Genomic DNA, 23,121 nt, shown 5'->3' with positions numbered 1-23,121 from the left:
TTCCTGACTAAAATTACAGACGTCCAGCTGCTAAAAGGTGTCTCAATCTTATCTCCAGGAATAAGTAACGGTTCCTTTCCTGCTGCTGCCTTTGAGCCTTGATTTCATCCATGGTAAAGTTTCCTCAAACTGCACAGAACTCTTGTGAGAGCCAAGCAGCTCATGTGTAGGATCTCCTGGCGATGAAGGGGGGGGTCTTTCTGCCCACTCCATCGGACAAGTGTTGTATTCATGCTGAGGTGAGTTGCATGCTGGGATGGGCAATCTAGGCCAATGGCTTTTGGACCGGGTGACACAAAGATCTCTTTTTGAGCACCCTCCTACATCCAGAGGGGATTTTCTTTATGTTTTGCTCAAACTGTAAACGGCTGACATTTTTCTGCATTGATTAGTGCCCTCGCCCTTTATGAGTCTTGAAAGATTTATTTCCTTCCATGAAAGCACCAGCTCTGTGCAGAGGGAGCTCAGTCATTTCTGTGGAGGTACAATGAACACATTGGTCCTCTTGGATGTGAGAATGAGCCACAGAAAGCCTAGTTACAAAACACTCAGCTGAGACAATGCACTCCACTAACTCAATATCTTTGAAGGGCAGCTGAAGGGGTTGAAGCAACATGCAAAGACGTTTCCCGTCAAGCATAATATTTTCCGCCAGTGTTGCTGAAATGTTCAAGCACTGCTATTATGCGTCTAAAACTGGAGAAGAAATACTGTGAGAATGTACTGCACCGGCCGGGGGAAGGGAGGTACGTTGTCACACATAGCGACCCACATGTCCAATTTTGGGATAAGAAATTAGAGGGTAGGATGAGAGCTGGTTTGCTGCTCAGCTCCGGGCCTTGCAGACATATGGTAATAATCTGAAGCAGCTTTGAGCGCGCTGCTTCCCTTTTAATGAAGAGAGCAGTCGTGCAGGATGAGAATGCGGCTGCAAACACAAGGGCCAATTTCCACCTACTACAGAAACAAAGCGGGAAGCTGAAGGGGAGTGAAAGGGGGGCAGAAAAATCGGACGGCCTGCCTTTTATCTTCCTTCTTAAGATCAGTTTTTAATAAAGGGGCCCTTTTGTAAGCAATCTGAAGAGCAGAAAATACCAAGTCTGTTATGTCAGTAGTACCTACACTGAAAAACATTTTAATCAGTTCTTCCTTAAACAATATGTAGACCATTATAAAAAGCGTCATAGTCACGTCAGTTGAATAAAGACTTCATATGAGGAAAAACATATTCTTAGCAGAAGGTTAGACTGAGCAGGAACATTGTCCAATTTCTAACTACTACTACCTAGATTGAAATTGCTGTTGTATAGCATTGCGAGATTACACTTTGATTTCTTGTGGCCCACAAAGAATTTGAATGGAATTATTTAAAAAATACCTAAATGTTTTATTCCTCCCTCACCAGAATGTAAAGATTGTTTTAATACCAAAATCTTTATGACCCGACATGTAAACCTTTTGCTCAACGAACACCCAGGACCATCCGTTCCCATCACCCCTACACAAAACTTCATTTCTTATGTCTGATTAGGTTTGTATTCAAAACCTCTAAGTCATACTGAACCTTCTCAACAGAAAAAAATATATATGCCCTTAGTCAATAAAAATCTCAGCTAATGTTTTGCCTCCACCACAGTCTCTGTATTGCATTCCTCCTAATGAGGTTTCCAGTGTATTTTACTAAAAACTAACTAAATTCTGCATCAAATTCTGATGACGTAGTCTTTTCTTATGCCATTTGTGTCAGCTTTACACAGAAAAGTATTACAGAAAGACAACACTGATTGATTATAATGCTGAAATGTAAAGTTTGTCGAGTACGTAAAGTAAAGCTAGAGTCTTAAAGGAATGTGGTAAAGATGGAGTTTGAAGGGCCAAGAGTTTTAAGTTGTGTGTTGTCTTGTAAAAAGAATAAAATGTCCAACCATAATCAAAGTAGCCATGTGGGCATTTATCAAGTAGCCATGATAAATACCTCTGTACATCATCTCTCCCAGAGATCAGCAACCTTTATAACTTTAAGAGCCATTTTTGATTTTTAGCCAACTGAACAAAAACTACATGATTATTCACAAATAAAATATTTATTTTTACAATATCTACTATTGGACACTTGCTTTGATTTTAAATGACAGGAAACCAATCTTATTTTGGGGGTTTAAAATGAAGAAAATCAAATAAATAAAATGACTACATTTTCATCACTGGAATTTTTAAATGACAAAAACGTAGTTTCCAACCTAAAGACAAAAAGTACTTCACAAAAATATTTACACTATTATTATAAAATGCTGCTAAGGCTAACCTTTTATTTATTACCTTTACATTTTAAGATGTTGTTCAATTCTTTACTGTTATTGGCCAAAGTCTAAGAGCCACAGGTTGCTGACCCCTGGGTCTAACTAGTCCTGGACTACCTTCATTAGATTCTTTAAAAACTACAGATGCAAAAGATGTCTAATCCCAAACGGTGCTGCAATGCCTGCAACCAGGAAGTTGTATTTTGTAGGATAGAATATTGTAATTGTCATGAACTCCAATTCTGCATGTCAGAAAATGTTGGCTGTTGGATTGACTTTAGCCACCCTTAACATTCATAACTTAGGTGTTAAAGCTGGCAACTTTAACACCTAAAGTTGGGTGGGGACATCATTAAGGTGAAATGGATATAAAACAGGAAAACATGAGTGAATAATAATTTATTTAGTCATTGAAATATTTAGCAATATTATTGCAACTGAATGCTCTCCAAATAAAATACAACCCTGCTTCAAAGATTTTTTTGGTTTGATAATAATTTTGGGGCAAAATTTAACCAACGTAGATAATCAGTGATTTTATATTTCCCAAAATCCTGCAACATCTCCTGACCTCGATCAGTCTGTACACTCTTAGTAAATAGAAAGGCAAAATTTAGCCAAGTCTGGATATGAAGTTCCTGAGAAAAACGTCAATTTGTCTAGGCCATCCTGAGGCCCAGACGTAGGAAGAATACAGTAGACAGTTTTCACATGTGGCCAACAAATTCCTGCAGCTTCTTTAGTGTTGCCCAAGGCCTCCTGGCAACTTCTCGGACCAGCCTTATGAATTCTGGAGTGACGCCCTGTAGTACCTCATTGCCTTTGTACACCATACTTGATTACAATTGGACTGGTGTATGAAACATGTCATAAATTTCTTGTAACTCTCCTCCGATTAGCTAAATAGAAAGCCAACTAGTTTGATGTTGCTGGTGTTTCATGAATATCACAGCTGGAGCAAAGGCTAAATCCAGAAAACTCTAAAAAAAAAAAAAAAAAAAACATTATTTTAAAATTATTCTGATTTCACTTGTAAAGACTGTGGTGTTAAAGATAACTGTTGCCTTCTTTTCCACATCAAAACAATGTACAACTTTAACAAGACTGTGGAGCCTTTTTATAGAGACTGTAAAACAAACAAGTTGTGGTTTTATTTAGTCTACTGGCTGCCTGAAGACATCTCGGTGACAGTAAGACTCAAAGAACTGCACACCCATCCAATTCTCCACACTGACTTTTCCTTTAGTTATCTGGTGGATTTTAAAAATTAGAATAAACTGAAACTGATTTCGTTTTTTTCCTCAACATGTGTACAATGCTCTACACAGAAGAGGGAGGTATTGATTTTCTAATAAAAAATTGAGATTTTTTTGTAAGCCAAACAAATGTCTTTGAAAATAGGCAACTAAGCTACCTCTAAATTATTGCAGTTAGACAAAAACAGGAAGAAAAAACTGTTTCTGTATGTCAATCATCAATGAACTGGATCCCCAGTAGATTCCCACTCACTGAAGTATCAATGGTGCTCTGAGGAGAAGTGTGTGTGCAATATGACAGGACTGTAAACAAGGCCTTTTGGAGTGTGTTTGCGGCAAGAAGAGAAGTCGTGTGAAGCTTAGTGTCATCATACATGGTGTAGTTAAAGGCTTCAGCGTAGCCATGTGAGTGAAGGTTGGAGGTTATATTTAGCAAAAGCAGCCCATCACAGAGACTGAAGTTAACCCTTTACTTAATCCAGAAAATCAGGATTCAGATCCTGAGACTAACAAACGCATATCTGATTTATGTCATTTCAATGTTCTAGTTATGCAATTAAGCCACAAAAGGTGGAGCAGCAAATTTAAATGTTCAGTTTTCTGTTATTTTGGTCACAGCTAAATTCATTAGCATCAGCCTAAAATCCCCTTCTTGTCTTTTTTTTTCCAATACGTTTTTCAGAGGTAATCTGATAAGGATGAACTTAGTAACCTACATAGTCCCATCAAGTGACACACACACAAACACAGTGAAGAAAGTTCACCTCGATTAAGATGTTCTAAGGAACAGATAGCATTATCAACCAAACAGTGCTGTCCAAACTTTCTTACACCACAGCTTTTCTACAGCTGCAGCACTAAATGACTCCCCACCCTAATCACACTTACAGTTTTATCTAAAATACTTTAGATTCAATTTGTAACTCTACTATAACTTTGGTCAACTGTATTATGCTTCTTTTTTAATAGCAAAAAAACTGGACTTTAAGAAAAAAATCAAATTGCTTTGAATTGAACATGCGTTGTTGAAAAACGAAAAACTGTAGCTAATATTTCCAAACTCTACAAATGAGCTAGACTATTACTTGTACTTATTAAACTTTTTACAGCCTTTTTTCCCCTCATAAGACCACTAAACATCATATTGACATTTCAAAAGTGCAAAAAACTGGACATTAAAAAAATAAACACCTTTTTTATTGATGACTAAGACAATTTGAATTTCCAAGGCACACAAGTAAACAAATTGTTTTGAATCTAACATGCTTTGCTATTTTTTTATGTTGACATTTCAAAATATGATTGAAAAAAATATTTTAATTCCCAGCAGAAGCAGTTCCGTTCTCTAAAGGAGGAATGGGCCAAAATTCCAGCAAACTATTGTGTGAAGCTTGTGAAAGAATTTGACCCAATTTCTACAGTCTAAAATTGTAAATCTATGGATGGAAATATAGCTAGCTACACTAGCTATATAGCTAGTGTAGCTAGCTATATAGCTAGTGTAGCTAGCTATATTTCCAAAAAACAAAACGGAAATGTTTTTGAAGAAGTTACCCAAAAAATATCAAACCCCCAAGTGAGATAGTTTTAAAAGTGCATTTAAAGTATTGCAATGTACTCCCAAAAAGTATATTTTGTTTAGTTTGCAATGCAATGCAAAGAGACAACACATGAACCATCTGAGTAAAAGGGACTATCCTCTCTGACAGAATCACCATAAAGCACTATATAATTTAACAGTCCATCCCTGAACCAGTAGCTCAGAGGAACCAACAACCACTCCTCAACTTGTTGACAGAAATAATCCCATAATTGGAAAAATCTGGCTGAAATTGCAGTGGAGGTTATACCTTTGAGAGACCGATAACAGAGTCAATGGGAATCAAAAACACTTATTCGCTGAAAGTACAGTTATTGTCAGGTGGAAGGCTGCAATGTTCATAAACAGTCATTTAGCCAGGGTGGAGGTTAGAAGTGTGGAAGGACACATTCAGAGATAAATGGTTGCAGTTCTGTTTTCCCCTCAGAGAAGGTGTATGCAAGTGTGTGTGTTTGACCTTAACATAGTCCCTTTAATTATCTACTGCTTACTTTAAAGAAAAGCAGCTCACCATTGGCCTTTTAACACAATGAGAAACTGGAAGGCTCTTTGATCAACTGAAGTCATTTCAGGTTTACTGCCTGATGTCTTTCTTGACTTTAAAAAGCAAAAGTAGACTAAAGTTGTGCATTAGAAAAAGCTCAGTCAAACAAATCGTTCTTCAGCGCATGTCCCTTCAAATGACAATTTGTTTGAATAAGGGTAAGCGGAGTCGAAGTTAAGGCACGAGGAACAGTTTGGGCTTCTGTTCTCCGACAGCCAAGAGTTCTGGGAGGGCGTAAGAGAGACGGATGGTAGGAAAACATGCATGAGGAAAGACTGAAGAAAAATAAGCCTCCAGCTGTGGGACGTTTATGCGAATGACTTCATCCCTGACTGTAAACTGGCTGAAACTGCAGTCACGTGTGGAAATCCCGCAACACCTGTTTCTGTGTAATATGATATTCACCTTTGCTGAGCAGGGAGAGCCTCGCCAAAAGACAAACCTCTAGATTTGCATATTTTCTTGTAAACAGTATGTCAACCTTACGTTTTGTCTGGTGTGCCTTAATAAGATCTCTTAAAGAATTTTCTCATTTTTGTACATTTAAGAACAAAGAATGTATTTCATTCTAAATAAAAGCTATGAAAAAACACATTACTGTCAATCTTGCATTAAAAAGCTCACCTGTTGATCAGAGCTCAACAGTTAAAAAGACAAAGTACTTCCTAGTTCAGTTGGGTTATATTCTGTAAAGCTTCTTAGCTTAGGTATCTGGTTGTACAGAACTATCAATCAGACTCAGTCTGCAAAACAAAGGGTGAGCTTCAGCCAAACAGAAATTGCTAATGGAGAATTTGGTTGAATCCTGATTACGCATGATCTACTCAAAGAAAGACATCTCAGTGTTGTCTAGCAGAAAATCTATCTGGTTTGATTAATCTTATACAAAACTACAACATGTGCAATAAACTGCTCAGTTACATTTGGAACAATATAATAGTTGAAAACCTTTGTTTGCCAATATATTTTTACAACCTGTCCAGGAGACAAACTTTCACTTCCTGCATTTCCATTTACTAAATAATTGTACAATTTGAGAATTCAAAAATAAATTCATGGAAACATCAATTTTGAAAAAAAAACAAACGTTTTTTGACAAAAAGTGTTGGCACTATAATGTGGTGGATTTTTGGCCATATCACAATGGATTTATTTCACAAAACTGCAATGGAAGTATAAACAACCGGATATTGCCACTGGCACAAACCACGAAGAAGAAGACAACAGGAAGTAGTTGGATGATCATGACACAGCATGTTTTTAATCACTTATCACGTGAACAAACTTATTCGCCTAAGATTTTATTTCTTATTTTTGGTTTCTTATTTAATGGAAACACTGCAAATTTTCTAAAATGTTTTCTAAACATTACCGGAATATTGACAAAGTCTTGCACACATTTGTTGTTTAAGCGCAAAACTGAAATGGATCTTTGTGACCAAGACACCAGAGCTCAGGGAAAGTGCTGGGCTTACAGGAATTATGAAAAAATTATATCACCAATGAAAATTTGGGTAAATTGAAATTAATAGCATTGCAATATTCAACACTATCATTAATACGAACCGATTTCCTTCGGTTAATATTAGTGAACATTCCAAATGGAACGTTGGTAACATTCTAGTGGCCAATGTTAACCAAACGACAACCCAAATTTGATGGAAATATCTAAACTCAATTTCCTTTCAAAGTTTTAAATTAAGGAGATGGGGTTATTAGAAGAGTAACTACTTTAACATGACAGCTTTCAAAAATAAGACAGAGGAATCAAAATGACAAGACAGAAAAGATTCAATGGGGAATTCCCAGTGTGAAAGAAATACGACCCTAGAAGATTTTCAAAAATCAAAACAAGTTTGCACTCCCTAATTTCGCCAAAAGGGAATTTTTTTTCTTGACAAACATCTCTAAATACAATATAAAGCTCTGTCAGAGTAAAATTCACATGCAGCAGTACCATAATACTGAAATCCATGAAAATAAGCATGTTTTCTGTTGGACACAATAGAGAGGATTACTGTGTAAGTGCATGAATAAACTTAATTATAGACTGTAACACACTTTACACTTAACCAAGAGGTGGAGACCAACACTACTGAGTCAGTTTTGACCAGTTCTGACTGTGGAGAGATGCAAAGCACTCTACTGGGTGATTTCAAACAAGAATTAAAAAAAAATGTCTCCAGGGTCACTGGTGTTAATGAGATTGAGGGCAGATCAAGGCTTTCACAGAACAATTGTGTTCGTGCGAAATACATATTAGAACATGCTGCAGCATAGCTTGAGACTGAGAATTTTACTTGTGAAAGCTGGAGGGGAAAAAATACAAAACAAAACAAAAAAACTGTGTCCTGGGATGGCATCAGGAAGAGAAATGCAAAGAGGGGAAAGAGAAAGGAAATCACAATGAAACAATGGAGAGACAGTCCAGACACAGAAGTTCAGAATGCCAATAGGCCTTCTGCTGGCTAAAAAACCTGACATGTATACAACACACACACTATGGCAGACACACCCACGTTATACCAGACTCCAGCAGAGAGACTGAACCCTTCTCCATATGTTCCCTCAGCACTGAGGAGCCTGTGAAGATTAAGTCCCACGCAACTCCACTTAGAGAATAATCTCACAGTGTCCATCTCACAGCAGTTCTCCACCTTATTGTCATTATTATAGCTGGCCCAATCTCTACTTCTATTTAGGTCCTTCACAAGCCAGATCAAGATTGGGATATGAAATGCAATAAACGCTCTGCCGATGGCAGTTTCCGAGTATAGAACTGACCTCATCTTTAGAGTTAACTCAGTAAGGTCATCCTTATATGGCACAGAGAGAAGACTTTCGGGAAACTGACTTCCTGGTGACCGGGTAAACCTGCAATGTTTCGCAAAAGCGTTTATAGTTCTTGATCTTTTTCAGTTTGTCACATTATAGCTGTAATCTTGTATGCATTTTATGTGATTCAAAGTATTACATTATGATTTTTTGTGATAAAACAACACAAAGCATCAATTCAACTCCATAGAAGGCCTAGCTGTATGTTTACGATCCACTCTCCTGGTTCTAGGAGGAACATATCAATGTATACATCAAATATACATTGATATGTATAGTTGCTTGATGATGGCATTTGATAAAATGTAATGTTTATTGCTCATTGTTTTATACATTTATGACATAAACCACTTTGAATTGCATTGTTGCAGAAATATGCTATACAAACATACATGCACATTGAACACTTTCTCTTTAAAAAAAAATCTTACTCAGCTCCACATAATCCAAGTAGCTATGTTTAGAAGCTGTACAGTATTATTTAACTTATGTTGTAAATTTGCCCTTACTCTACAGTCTTATCCTTATTTGTATGAATTTGCTTACCTTTGTGTGAATCTCAAACTTATTGTTGTTACACCTGATTTTCACCACAGAGATATTAAAGGATATTCCCATTTCTATGTTGTTTTGCTTTAATCTAACCCTGCTTTAAACTTCCTCACAACTTTATCCCTGACCTGTCAACTGGGTTCTTTACTCTTCATGGTGATGTTTGTTCACTAATAATCTCAACAGACCTCTGATGTCTTCAAAGGAGTAGCTCCTTTTATCCTGAGATTAAATTTTATGAAGGCGGCCACACTTGATTTTCTTCAGGTGCGTCAGAATAAAAAGGGCGGTGGGAGTATGTGGGGGGGTGAAAACAAACACTCTTCACAGTTATGCACTAGTTTGGGTTGATCCATCATATAAAATCCAAATAAAATACAGCTAAGTTAGTAATGTAAAAATGTTTAAGAAATGTGAATACTTTGGCAAGGTTCTAATGACGTAACATAAGGAAGTTGGTACAATAAGTCAAGGTAAGGAGGTTTGGCTGAAATAACTTCTAAAAAAAAACTACATTGGACAAAGAAAACTGCATTTTAACATATTGAAAAGAGTAGATGAAGGCTACACTACAAACAGCAAATTTGTTGGCATACTTCTTTAAGGATATGCAGTAACTTAAACCTTTGTAACTTTATCATTCCCAGACTCAAGTTCACATAGTTTGAACTATTGGAGCATCATTCATAAAGCAAAAAGGTTTAATTGTCCCCAGAGTGAATCACAGCAGACAGAGCTGAGATTTCTGGCCTGGGCTCCTTGTTTTTCAGAAGAGAACAGAGACCAGACTAGAAAATTTCGGAAGAAATTTAGCCGGGGCCTGCCAAGGCGCGCCCGTCGGGCATGGGCCCGGCGTCGTCGCGCCACAAATCGGCGTCGACGCCAAAGGACGCCGCGACGTGATCAGTGGCACGCGGAGAACCGCAAGAACGTTAAGCGAGGCGGACGTGCACCGTTCGGTACGATTTAAAATGTTGTCAAGGCTTTTATTTTGGAAGTTTTGTTAACCTTCATTTCAAAGGGCCAAACTAATCCCATGCGTAATAGTCCTTGGGTTAAAATAGTTATATAATGCTCAAAACACAAGTAGCTGATGTAAAAATATTCAAGGCTTTTATTTTGAAATTTTCAGTATGCTTCATTTCAAAGGGCCAAACTAATACCACGTGTAACAGTGCTTTGGATGAAAAAGTCAAATAAAGCCAAAAAGAGCAATTACGTCATGTAAAATTATTCAAGGCTTTTATTTTGAAATTTTCAGAATGCTTCATTTCAAAGGGCCAAACTAATACCACGTGTAACAGTGCTTTGGATGAAAAAGTCAAATAAAGCCAAAAAGAGCAATTACCTGATGTAAAAATATTCAAGGCTTTTATTTTGAAATTATTATTATGCTCCATTTTAAAGTTCCAAACTAATCCCATGTGTAACAGTGCTTTGGATGAAAAAGTCATATAAAGCCAAAAACAGCAATTACCTGATGTAAAAATATTCAAGGCTTTTATTTTGAAATTTTCAGTATGCTTCATTTCAAAGTTCCAAAGTAATCCCATGTGTAACAGTGCTTTGGATGAAAACGTCAAATAAAGCCAAAAACAGCAATTACCTGATGTAAAAATATTCAAGGCTTTTATTTTGAAATTATTATTATGCTCCATTTTAAAGTTCCGAACTAATCCCATGTGTAACATTGCTTTGGATGAAAAAGTCATATACGGCCAAAAAGAGCAATTACTTCATGTAAAATATTCAAGGCTTTTATTTTGAAATTTTCAGTATGCTTCATTTTAAAGTTCTGAACTAATACCACGTGTAAGAGTGCTTTGGATGAAAAAGTCAAATAAAGCCAAAAAGAGCAATTACGTCATGTAAAAATATTCAAGGCTTTTATTTTGAAACTTTTGTTAAGCTTCATTTCAAAGGGCCAAACTAATACCACGTGTAACAGTGCTTTGGATGAAAAAGTCAAATAAAGCCAAAAAGAGCAATTACATGATGTAAAAATATTCAAGGCTTTAATTTTGAAATTTTTGTTAATATTCATTTCAAAGGGCCAAACTAATACCATGTGTAACAGTGCTTTGGATGAAAAAGTCAAATAAAGCCAAAAAGAGCAATTACGTCATGTAAAAATATTCAAGGCTTTTATTTTGAAATTTGCAGGATGCTTCATTTCAAAGGGCCAAACTAATCCCATGCGTAATAGTCCTTCGGTTAAAATAGTTATATAATGCTCAAAACACAAGTAGCTGATGTAAAAATATTCAAGGCTTTTATTTTGAAATTTTTGTTAAGCTTCATTTTAAAGGGCCAAACTAATACCATGTGTAACAGTGCTTTGGATGAAAAAGTCAAATAAAGCCAAAAAAGAGCAATTACGTCATGTAAAAATATTCAGGGCTTTTATTGTGAAATTTTCAATATGCTTAATTTTAAAGTGTAAAACTAATCCCATGTGTAACAGTTACTGAGTTAAATCAGTTATATACAGCCCAAAGCAGCAAGTAGTTGTAAAGGCCAGTTCTCAGTCCTGATCTGTTTCAACTGAGGATAGATAGAACTACAACGATGCGTATTCGTAGTCCTAACCAGCAGCCAATAGCCTCTTGAGTTCCGTTGCTATGGCAAATAATGGTCTCAGCAGGTGTGAGCTCTGAGCTGTGAGCTCTCAAACACACAAGTGTGTTTGAGCAAACACACTTTACTGAAAAAAAGCATTGGAAACAAATCCTTCTTGTTCGGGAACCGTAATACATATTCGAAAAGCGTTTTAAGCGTATGACAGTTCAATGTGTCTTCTGCGATAGTCCCGAGATTCATATCTGTACCTCACTCAGAGCATTTACAGTGATGAGAGAAAGAAATGTTGTGCCCAGATATGAACCGAGGTCGGCTGTCACTCTAATATGAGCAAAAATGAGAAACTTTGGGTCGCTTAGAGGCAAATTGTGGACAAACCATAACTGGTATCGACGAGCCGTCTTCACTTTCGAAGAGATCACAGACGTATCTACAAAATGAAATTTGAATGGCATTTCTAGGTGAATTTGTGACGACACAGCAAATCCTCAAAAATAGGGTATTTCTAGGATTTTTCCCATTGAGTTATAATGGGGTTTTTTTCGTAGTTTTTTGCGAATTATGTCGCCATGTTAATCCCGAATCCCACCAAAAGTAATAGCTGGAATGGCGTGAATTTTCTGCACGTTTTGATACCTCTTTTGTAGGTGTGCACGCAGCGGTATGAGCCGCATTAACGGTTACGGATGAAAAATAAAGAATAATAATAATAAAGAAACTTTTCTTGGGAGAATAATAAAGAAACTTTTCTTGGGAGAATAGCAATAGGTTCCTGCCATTGCTTTGCATGGCAGGCCCCAACAAGACATCTGGTCCCAGATTAGACCTGTGTGTTTAAGACAAGCTTAAGACTCCGGTGGCCTGGAACACTGAGGGGCTCCAGACTCAACCAATTAAGACCGCTAAACTTTAAACTCTCTGCTTACTTTACTTACTGCGTGAACCCATGAACTGCCAGCACTGCGTGCATCACGCATGAACATGCACCATCAGGCAGATACAGCAAAGCACTTTGAAGAAGAGATAAAGAAAATCTTTGTCTCTTATCCTTTTGTAGATTCTAAACTTTGAGTTACGAGTTTGTGTGCTTCGTTGTTTAGAACTATTCTACTTTGGCTACCTGTGCCATGTATTGTTGCCAACTACCTCAATATGTAGAACAGAAGCAGTCAGAGGAAGTCTGCAAATATCTAAACTACAGGTGTTAGAGAAGAGAGGAGTAGAAAAACAGTACAGTCAATGGGATTGGGCTGCAGAGAGTGGAGATCCATCATCTGAATGTTGTCCCAGGGCAGGACTTCAGATCAGCCTGTACTATCTCCTCTGACTTTACACAAGTCTGGATGACTGCTTAAGGTTGCCAAATCCAACCATTAGCTTTGATGCTTCAGAATTCCTGAGCAAAGTTCATGGAAAAGTTTGGAATTATTATTTAACATTTTCCAGATCTGGACAAGTACAGAAAGAAAAAGAGAGAAAAAAGCTATTTCCAGACTTAATATCCCATCACATTGTCAGGAAATCAATGCAAGCTCCACCTCGCTGTTTGTCGATCATCCATTTGTTTGTCGGCTGTCTATCATCTCAAAATCTGTCCACCAATCCAACATCCATCACCTGGTTCCATCCACCGATTTCAATGTCCACCCATTTCCTTCCTCATCCATCCAGCCATCTCCTTGCTCATCCATCCATTTCCTCATCCATCCATCTTAAAAACTGTCCAGCAAGGTTTGTATTAAAAGCATGACCTTGACAGAATGCCTGCAGTAGACTGTCAACTCCTGCATTTGCAGGAGAAATGTCTAAAACTGTATTGAAAACTTTGTTGTCAGAGTCTGGTAAACTCTGGTCAAGAAAACTTGTAAAAATTCCCCCGGGCACACAGGACTAGTGGATCCCAGCCTGGAGAATTGCTCTGTTCCAAGTAACTTAAATAAGCTTGACTTTAACACGCTGACCTGTCCACTGTGTCCCACTGGTACACTAACACATACAACAAACACGTAGGCTACTCACTCAGTCTTAACCGGAGCCCAAGCCAGCTCCTTGGAGGCGATTTGTGCAGAACCGAATTCATGCTCCACTTGTTCGGAACCATCAATCCCTCCTTGCAGAACCCTCCTCCTCCGCCGCCGAACACCAGGTACTTCTCGGGTCTTTGTCGGCGTTTCGAAGCTCCACACGGATCGGACTCTACTGTTTGTTCGGCTGTCTCATTGTTGGGGCCATTTTCATTTCGCTCCTGCTACCACACTAGACGGATCGGTGGGTCAGATCAGATCGGCTCGGTGTGGAGCACAATGCTGCATGCAGCTCAGATCGCAAAGAAAAGCATCGCTCTCCGCACACAGCAGCAGAAAGTTACCTGAACTAACCAGCGCTGGAGATTAGGGCTGCAGGCTGGACGCGACGCACAGCGGTAAATAACCTGTTGCAGAAAAACGAGCAGAAAGAGCTCCTCGACGTCGGTAGTTGGGGGGGAAACAATAAAGCTCAACTGGTGAAGCTCGGTCTGTATGGGAATGATGGGATCTAGAGGACGAAAATCTTGTCCGGAGCCCTTTAAAGGCGCAGCTCTGAGGAAAGATTTCCTTACAGCAACTTTACGCAACGCGCACAGCTGAGAATGAAGCCTAGTTTGCTCTGTGGAGTCTCCGATCGACCATCCGGCTCTCCTCCATTCATTCCCACTGACTGGGCTCTCAAAATGACTCGCTGTACTTTGTCGCTCTAGTGGCCAAGAGCGGAGGTTCATTCAGGCTATACACTTTTATCCACTGAACATTGTTATATTTTATTCTGTGCACACACTATTTCTTATGAAATATAAAAGGGAGAAATGGTGAACCTTTGAACTTCACTGTCATGCTAAAATCGGCATTTCACACATTTAAAATCAATTAAAACCCCTTTGGGCCTTATGAGGATGGATAATTGGAGCAGCCTAATGACCTACAGATGGAGAACAGGTGATGACGGCCCTCTCTGGTTGGCTGGAAGTCCTAGTTAAATCCAGATTGGAAACCCTCGCCACTTTAAAAGACATAAATAAAAGGTAGGCTAGAGATCCCATCTCCCAGCAGCAAGTATCCCACTGTAAATATTTGACTTATTTCCAAAAGAAAAATAAAATTAAAGATGAACAGTTTAAATGCAAACAGTATTTAAACTGTTTCATATTTTGCTTAGTACCTGGGTATCAATACATACAGGATTTGTTTTCATGTTTTCATTTAAATAATCTTTATTTTTATGTTTTAATTTAGATCTTATTTAATTTGTAAACTTTTTTTGTACTTGTATATCTAGCTATTTGTAGTTTATCCTTAGTTTTTAACAACATTGGAGAAAAGAAAGTGGAGGTCAGCACAAAAAACATAAAATAAAACAAAGCAATGATGGAACGACAAGCTTAATATTTGGACATTGGAGTTCATAATTTAAAAATATACTACAGAAGTTGGGGGTTGCTATCTAGGGATTGCCCATCAGTTTCTCAATGCCAGAATCATCTTTTTACTGTTGAAATAAAATAAATTCCACCCAGAAAAGCAAAAGCTTCAAATGCATCATTAAAAGAGTAAATATGACTTAATGTATGGAACTCTGTCAGTAGAATTTTATTGGTTTTCTTGTTAATTTTAATTCCATCATAAGATCTGCAGTTGACTCACAATAACAAATTGTAATTCCTGACATAATAGTTACTAGAATTTAAAATCATCCTTAGTTTCAATATTGAGTACTCAAAACAACAATCAGTCTGTGCTTGGAAACTGAACACATGAATGTTTGTCATAACTATTAATTTATTTTTAATGACACTCCTGCATATGGATTTTCAATCTGGTTTGCATAAAATCTTTGTGGAAAATATGAGACTGACAAAGCCAAAACAATGGCTCCTCCAAAATGTATTTGTGCTCTCCCATCCTCAATAAAGGAGCGGTGAATAGTAAACATAGAGAAGCGAGTGGGCAGATGGGGCTGTTCAAACAGTCCGCTTATATTAGCAATTCTGCGCTGTGAGTGCTTTTTCATCTGAGTTATTTTCAAGACAACAAAATAAAAGTCTCAGCTTGCCTCTGAAAGGATAATACAGGACTATTCTACATTAATATTTCAAGAATGGTGTCTCCACTGCTTTTCTTGTGGCTTTCCTGCCCTTCAGGCCCAGTTTGAGTCAGTTAACATATGCTGCAGTTTAAAAGCAGCATACCCAAATATCTGCTGCCCCCTTAGGGGAGAAGTGAGAATAACTGCATCTTGCTTGGGAGTTCCTACACATTTTTCATGTCGAAATTCAGTGATTTGCAAATCTTGCAAGACTGAAAACACCACTCCAACTGTGAAATATGGAGGTGGCAGCATCAGGTTGAGGCAGATGTGCTACAGGAGGGACTGGGACACTTCAGAAAATAGATGGCATCAATAGGAAATAACCTCTGATTATTCTGGTATCAAACCTGTTTGGTAATCCTATGCGACTTAAAATAGGAAATATTTTGTCTGTTTGATCTGAGACAGAAAATGTGTGGTTTTTATACACTGTACAGAAATATCTGGTTTTAACTATAAAATATGATCACTTCCAATAAGTTGGATGACTGATCCAAAAACAAGGACAAAGTCTCATCAGAAAGTTTTTTTTTTGTTGTTGTTTATTATGTGGCAGGTTTTTAGATCAGTAACGTGACAAACAAAAACTAAAAGGTATCATGTTATACATCAGTGTCCATGTGATACGCAGCAGCTTATAACTCCTTTCCAGAGGTACAGTAGACAACTGTAAGTCTGTTATCCAAGCACCTGAATTTGCCAGAAATAATGTCCACTATAAAAGATTGCAGTGAACGCCTCCTGCAGGGCAACTCAACTTCAGTTCTGCACATTCACAGCTCAGCGACGACCAGTCTGATTCAAGACAAGTCAAGAAATGTAAAGGCTAATAAACTGATTCTGTCAGGTCACTTCACTCCCATCAGACTGGGCCTCATCAGGCCCTTGAAGACTCGTATCTTCCCTGCACCGGTCAGATCGAAGCTGTAGTCTGCAGTGACATATGGCATCTCACCCTCAAAGCTGGGCTGAAACAGAGAAACACGTACCTGTTAAAACACATACAAACACGCATGCATTACTTTGATAAGTATGCCGAATGAACTGGCCGCAGACCTGTTCAGTTAGGATGCATGAAGGCAAAGAAATCGCCCCCAAGAGGAGGCAGTTGACATTTCTGAGGACGGAGGGATCTACAGGAGTCAGCAAGAAGTACAGACCTCGTGCTGTGTCAATACCTCGAAGAACACCTGGAAGATATGACATTCAATGCACAACCTAAGCCTTCAACTTCTTTCAATTTGTCAAAAACAGAAGGGCCAAACGACATTGAATGTAAAAAGTCAAGATAGAAAACATACCAAACCCCACACATGGGCAAAGCGTCGCCTGGGACAGGATGACGGGCCCTCCTTTGCTTGTTACTTTCTCTGCCAAACAGCAGAGTCCCACCAGACTGGCGTTGATGGCGTAAAACATATGAGAGGGTGCCACCTCACAGTGGATAACACCCAAAGCCACTGCTGTGCTAGGTACCTGCAGGAGAGTCAACAACTGTGTTTAACACCTACAACCAAAAAATGGTAAAAAGGAAATAAAACCTTTCACTGATATTGTGATGCGCAAGACAAACTGTTCTGATCTTTATGACATTGTAAAATATTGTAAATGTAACCCATGTGTCCAAAATCAAACAGATCAATATTGCTATTAAAGAATTGGTGCATCTCTAATAATTTACCTGGTAGGGGGTGAGGGTGTGTAGTGGTCTAACTGGTCCAGGGTCATCAGATTGCAGCTGACTCAGGTAACCCAGCAACGACAACTCTCTCTGCTCATTAGACCTCTGGTGTTTTCTGCAAAATACATCTAGAAGTTACTGAACTGCCTCGACACGTCCTCCAGTCACTCCGCATAGAATTTATATTGTACTTACGCCGTCCCTTGGCGTGCCACGCCTCGAAATTCTGACTGTACGTTGAGGTGTGTGTAAGTTTTCGGGGGGCAGTGCCTCTCCGTGAGCTCGTCCAGGGCGGTCTGACTGGGCGGGTGCGTTTGATAACCCTGTGCCATCCTCAGAAAATCTGGCGTGAGGGAGGAACACTGGGTGGAGACTCCGTGGCTGAGCTGGACGACGTGAGTGACGGGCAGGAAGCGGATCAGGTCCACCAGCAGCTGGAAACCAAGTCCTGCAAACACACGTGGTTTTAATGTGGGTAAAGATCTTAACTGTGTTTCATTGTCATTATGGTGAGGAGCCTGAACTGACCTTTTACCCAGCCCATGGTGTTAATGATGACGGGTATTTCTCTGCTCTGTGGACGCCTGCGCCATAAAGACTTCAGAGACTCGAGGTATCCATCTAAGTCTGTCTCGCATGAAGACTGACCGTAGTAGATCATGTGGTCCGGGGTGACTTGGTGTGTGAATGGAGGACCTGGAAAGCAGCAGGAGGTGAGTTCACAAGTCCCTCCTTGATTATTAGCACTGGACGGACATTTTTATTCCATATTGGAAACGCTTTCATTCGCATATGCACTGGTTTTCAATTCTCAGTTGGCTAATAAGACAAAAAAAAAAAATCTTAAAACCCTCGGTAATCTGGGTCCTAATGAACTAGACTAAATGTTCATTGGGTTTGATTCGCTTTTAATTTTGCGGTTTTGAAAGTGGACAAAAATCACACAGACGGAACAGCTGCTTGTTCAGGGCGCTATCACAAGAAACTTCACAGCAGGAGCAGCAAGTTTTTAAACATTTAATAAATTAATTAATGAAAAAGTAAGAAAAAAACCTTAAATTCACATGAGTCAATAAAGAAGGTAAATAAAAGATTATCTGGCCACGGAAGAGTACAATAACACCAAAAAAATAATAATTTTCTCCTATTTACAAGATACAACTTGGATATTTTCTAATGTGAAAAAGCCAACATTTCTATGAAGAATGGGTAAATTTACCATATTTATTGTAAGATAATCCCTGAAATTGTAAAATCAGCCATTAAAAAAAAAATAAGAAAAATTCTGATTATAAAGTCAGACATTCACCAAAAGTGACAGAAATCCTCTAAAATTTAAGTGGTAAATTTAGGAGATAAGCAGCTGGATGTTTTCCAAAGTTTAAGGGGTAGAACCGGGTTCTATTCTAGAACCAGAGCAACATTTTCCATGTCCAGACTTATCATGAATGCCTAAAACAAAATCCAAAATACACATCTGCTAGACTGAGAAAGATGCTGCTACATGGCTGCATTGAGACTGGACCCGTGAAATGTTCTGATACAGGTAAAGAGCCTGAATCTTCCATTTACACTAGAAAATATCCAGATATACATCTCTTAAATTTTCTGCAGTTTTTGTGGAGACATGTTGGCTGTTCACTCAAGCTGTTGCTTTGGACTTCAGCAGAATTTAGGAAGCCAAATGCATCACAGGCAGAGTGCTCTGATTTACTCCATTCGAAATAGCTTTGTTGCTAGGTCCTTTGGTTAAGAGATCTTTATGGCTAAATTAAATTGTTTAATGTTGAAAATCAGTAAAGAGGAACACAAAGAATAACCAAAAATGAAATCAAGCAAAAAGAGATTATGGAGAAAAGAAAATCTTACCCAGAAGTGGCTCTTTGACAGTCGACAAAGACAGACAACCAGGAGGGGTGAACTCTGTTTGACCAAGATCTCCTTCCAAATAGTCCACATTGGAAGTACTATAATTAACATGACACAGTTATCTTTAATTTCAATGTTATGAACACAATAAACCTTTAAATACAAATTGTCAGACGTAAAAAGTCGAGTTTGAGTTGTGTGAACTCACTGATTCAGCAACGTATTGATGAGGATCCGGATAAATGTTGATTTGCCCACATTCTTGACTCCACACACAAGAATAACAGCACAACCGTCTATATCTCCTTAACAACAAACCAAAACAAAAAGAAGACATGAACATAATGAAGCGCTGTATTTATTATTTACTACATAAATAAACATAATAACATTAAAATTTGAATTTTTACTGTCAAAATCTAGATGTGTATATTAACTCATCACCTGTGAAGTTCTTGCATTTAAGGAGACACAGTTAGAGGAAAAATGCATAAAACAAGACAAAACAAAGACAATACAGTGAAAAATAAGCAAAAGTGAATTTTCTCATGAAAAAAAGGAATCTGAACAAAATGCATCTCCAAGGTGAGAAAAATAATTTTTTTAATATGAGTGTGAAGAGTTTTTCAGACAATGTTAACTTTCAGCTGCAACAAAATTTAATAGATTTCTAAGAGAGCATTTGCGTTCTGTGTCTGAAAGTCCAAAAGAATCAGGTCAGAAATAGAGCCAAGACATGTAGATGCTCACCTTTGCAAGCATTGATAACTGTGCCGAGAGCATCTCTGCAGCTCCTGGATATTTTCAGTCCCTCTATGTTGCTGGCAAGTGGAATCACACCCAGACCGTTCAGTGGGGTGTCAAGAACAGCCGACATTAGTTCACTCTACAAACCCACAGGAAAGAGAATCATTAGTTATATCAACATTTTTCTAGCGTGCGCCAAAAGTCTACACGATCTCATAAAAGAAATAAAAATATCCACCAGCTTACCACAGGGGGACTGAACAGTTCACTAAGGTGTGTAAAGCTCGACAGAAAATGTGTCAGAGGAGTCTCTAAAGGTTCCAGGAGGATGATGGATGATGTTGGTGTTACCTTTTTTACCAATTTCTTCCGTGATGCTGCAAAAAAGACAAAAAAAATGTTCAAATGGTTTAGGGCATAATCATGTAAGGTACTTTTAATTTTCCTCTTGCTGAAAATTTGCTATATAAACAAACCTGCCTCGCCTAGGGAGAAACAGCTTTACACGGCCCAACCGTTTCAGGAAAATCAACAGTACTGATGATGAAAATCCCCACTTTCAGATGCAGCAGGAAATCTACTTTTGACCAGAATCAGCAGATTTTGAGTCTGACCAGTGACTGGCAAGTCAGAAGCTCAAAAATCCAACTGTGTTTCTGTCAACGAACGCACCATACACAAGTTCTACTATGAGCTGAAAACATCCTGTTTAATCTGGATGTTTGTTAATGAGATAAAAAGACTCCAAGTTAGCTATTTTTATATTATTTATTAAAGCTGCAACTTTAATAGATTTAAAACTTTTTTAAAAATCTTATCATATCTTTTTCTTTTGTAATTCCAAAAGGGAAATCAAAATTGATTTAAACTCTTCATTGAGGTCAAACCAGGGATTGGAAATTCTGACCGGGTTCATCTTTCTTTTTCCTAAAACACAAGCTATAATTACACAAGCTACTTCTCACAGAAGACCTGCAGTTTACCTGCTGAAAGATAATCTTCAAGGATGTTGGAAGCCTCTGTTCTGTCATCTCTGACGTAATCAGTGTGTCCTAGTGCTCTGAGCGTGAGCGGGCAATGTGAAGCTGGGGAGAACAGGGGGTACGACTTCTGACCCTCATCAATAGTAAATCCCATCACTTCAACACGACCGTACAAACAGGTCACAATGCATTTCCCACGGAAGCACAGCGTCTGCAAGAAGGCCAACAGGATGCTTAAATACAGAAGTTGTTTAAGTTGTACCTGTTAATTAATTAGGGATTTTTTTGTGAAGCATACCTGATTTTTCTGCATGACCAACACTGCACGGTTTTGCTGGTTCCCTCTTTGTGCACAGTGATGAAGAGCCTCCCCCTCCAGTCTGCTCCCTGGGACTTCCTCTGACTCTTCTGAAGTTTCCATACCATTTATATGAACCGACTCAGAACCCTCCATAAAGTCCGGAAGGTTTTCTATCTCATCATTCAAGGCGAATTTTGAGCACCCATTAGCTTGAGACTCAAGTTTCTTAAATCCAGATGGAGAGTTTTTCTTCTTTTCAGGGACAGTTTTTGGTTTATTTTTTAGCCTCTTTAAAGAGGGTTTTTTCTTCATAGACGCCTGGTGCTCCTTTACCATCTTGACCATGACAGGACTAGAATTGAGATTTGAGGATTTGATGGAGGATCTGCACCGTTTGCTCCTCACATCTTTCCATTTTTGAGGTTTACCTTTTACCTGGATGTTTTTGTTCACCTTCATGATCTTGTAATCAACATGCAGTAATGTTTTACAGAGGCAAATCAAAGCAGGGAACCTGGAAGTAAAGAGATAGAGAAGATATTTAGTGAAAAATCATATTTTAAAAAACAGTTGTCGCACTAATTCTTTTGGAGTGAGTCACAATTGTTTCCAACATTACTAATTCTGTTTATATAAATCTCACTCTTTATAAGGCATTCGAGAAAAAAATATTTTGTATACTCCTGTTGGCCATGGTGGACAATAGCAATCTTTGTTTAACTTTTTATTTATATTTATATATATATATATATATATATATATATATATATATATATATAACATCAAACATAAACAGATTGAACACAAGATTATTTAGAATACAAGGTTCAATATTTTAAAATCATTATTTAAGTTGATGTTTGGTAATTATGGTGGTAATAAAAAGAGAAACATATATTAAATAAGAATATTTTAAACTAAGCCGTTTATGTTATTCTCTATCACAACTTTACAGTAAATGGAGGGAAATAAGTTACTCCAAAATATAAGTTTTCATAACACTTCATCAGTTTTAAGTGAATGTTTTATCATACAACCTTTCTAAAGTTATTTAAAAAAATAAAGTAAATATAGACAAAGATCACGGGCGGCTAAACCGGTTTTCATGAGCTTCTGAATCTCTGTTGAATTTGTGAATCTTTCAGCCACCATAAACGTGACAACTTTTGTGCCATTTATTATTTTCAGAGTGCTCCTATTCTGACTTACATTTATTTATCCAACATATTTTTTAATAACTGACCCCAGAAGGAGCCCGAAGTTACTGCAAATGTTAAAGTTGTCAACCTTGTTACAAATCTTACCATCAGAGCAAGTTAGCCTCAGTTAGCTTCAAGTTGCAAAGCATTTAAGGAGGCAAGATGAACACACTTAACCATAATTGGGCTAGTTTTTAACATAAAATGCTCAAATAAAAGAGCTATGCAGTCACTAAACATTCTATATTTTAAATTTGCTGTGAATTAATAGTTATTAACATTAACGGAGCACAACCTGTGCACAGTAGCATTAGCCTGAAGCTAAATCTTTCCAAATAAAAAAGATTAACTTACCACCAACTACGGTGAAAACGATGCCAAGCTATGGCAAAAACACCTCGAACGCCTGCTAAATAGACAAAGTTTATAAAACATAAATCTAAATAAACTAAGGGACAGGAGTTCTGCTATTTAGCCGCCGCTAGCTGGCTAACTTGCGTGTGTGAATATCCCACACTGCATCAACGCGCTGTTGTGATTGGTTGTCAGGCA

The 23,121-nt window shown here is 38.0% G+C and overlaps 2 protein-coding genes across 2 annotated transcripts in view; both read right to left on the bottom strand.

Annotated features, from left to right (window-relative positions):
• plekhg5 (pleckstrin homology and RhoGEF domain containing G5) overlaps positions 1–14,329 on the bottom strand; it is an 82,566-nt gene extending 68,237 nt beyond the window's left edge. The window contains exon 1 of the mRNA XM_023337293.1: positions 13,687–14,329. Within this exon, the coding sequence (XP_023193061.1) occupies positions 13,687–13,768 (82 nt within the window). The 5' untranslated portion in view covers positions 13,769–14,329. The remainder of the gene's footprint in view (positions 1–13,686) is intronic.
• A 1,981-nt stretch (positions 14,330–16,310) lies between these two features.
• On the bottom strand, positions 16,311–23,078 carry nol9 (nucleolar protein 9). The gene is made up of 13 exons (XM_014468741.2): positions 22,924–23,078; positions 21,368–21,884; positions 21,070–21,280; positions 20,333–20,463; positions 20,090–20,225; positions 19,548–19,644; positions 19,340–19,437; positions 17,999–18,166; positions 17,666–17,918; positions 17,471–17,585; positions 17,091–17,265; positions 16,846–16,979; positions 16,311–16,757 (listed from the first exon to the last, which is right to left on the bottom strand). The coding sequence occupies exons 2-13, from the start codon at positions 21,827–21,829 to the stop codon at positions 16,638–16,640; spliced, it is 2,100 nt and encodes a 699-aa protein (XP_014324227.1). The 5' UTR covers positions 21,830–21,884; positions 22,924–23,078; the 3' UTR covers positions 16,311–16,637.
• Positions 23,079–23,121: the final 43 nt, after the last annotated feature.

Source organism: Xiphophorus maculatus, chromosome 1 (genome assembly GCF_002775205.1).
Source record: "Xiphophorus maculatus strain JP 163 A chromosome 1, X_maculatus-5.0-male, whole genome shotgun sequence".
NCBI lineage: Eukaryota > Metazoa > Chordata > Actinopteri > Cyprinodontiformes > Poeciliidae > Xiphophorus > Xiphophorus maculatus.
The sequence above is the reverse complement of the archived record's forward strand: the minus strand, read 5'-3'. Positions and strand labels throughout refer to the sequence as shown.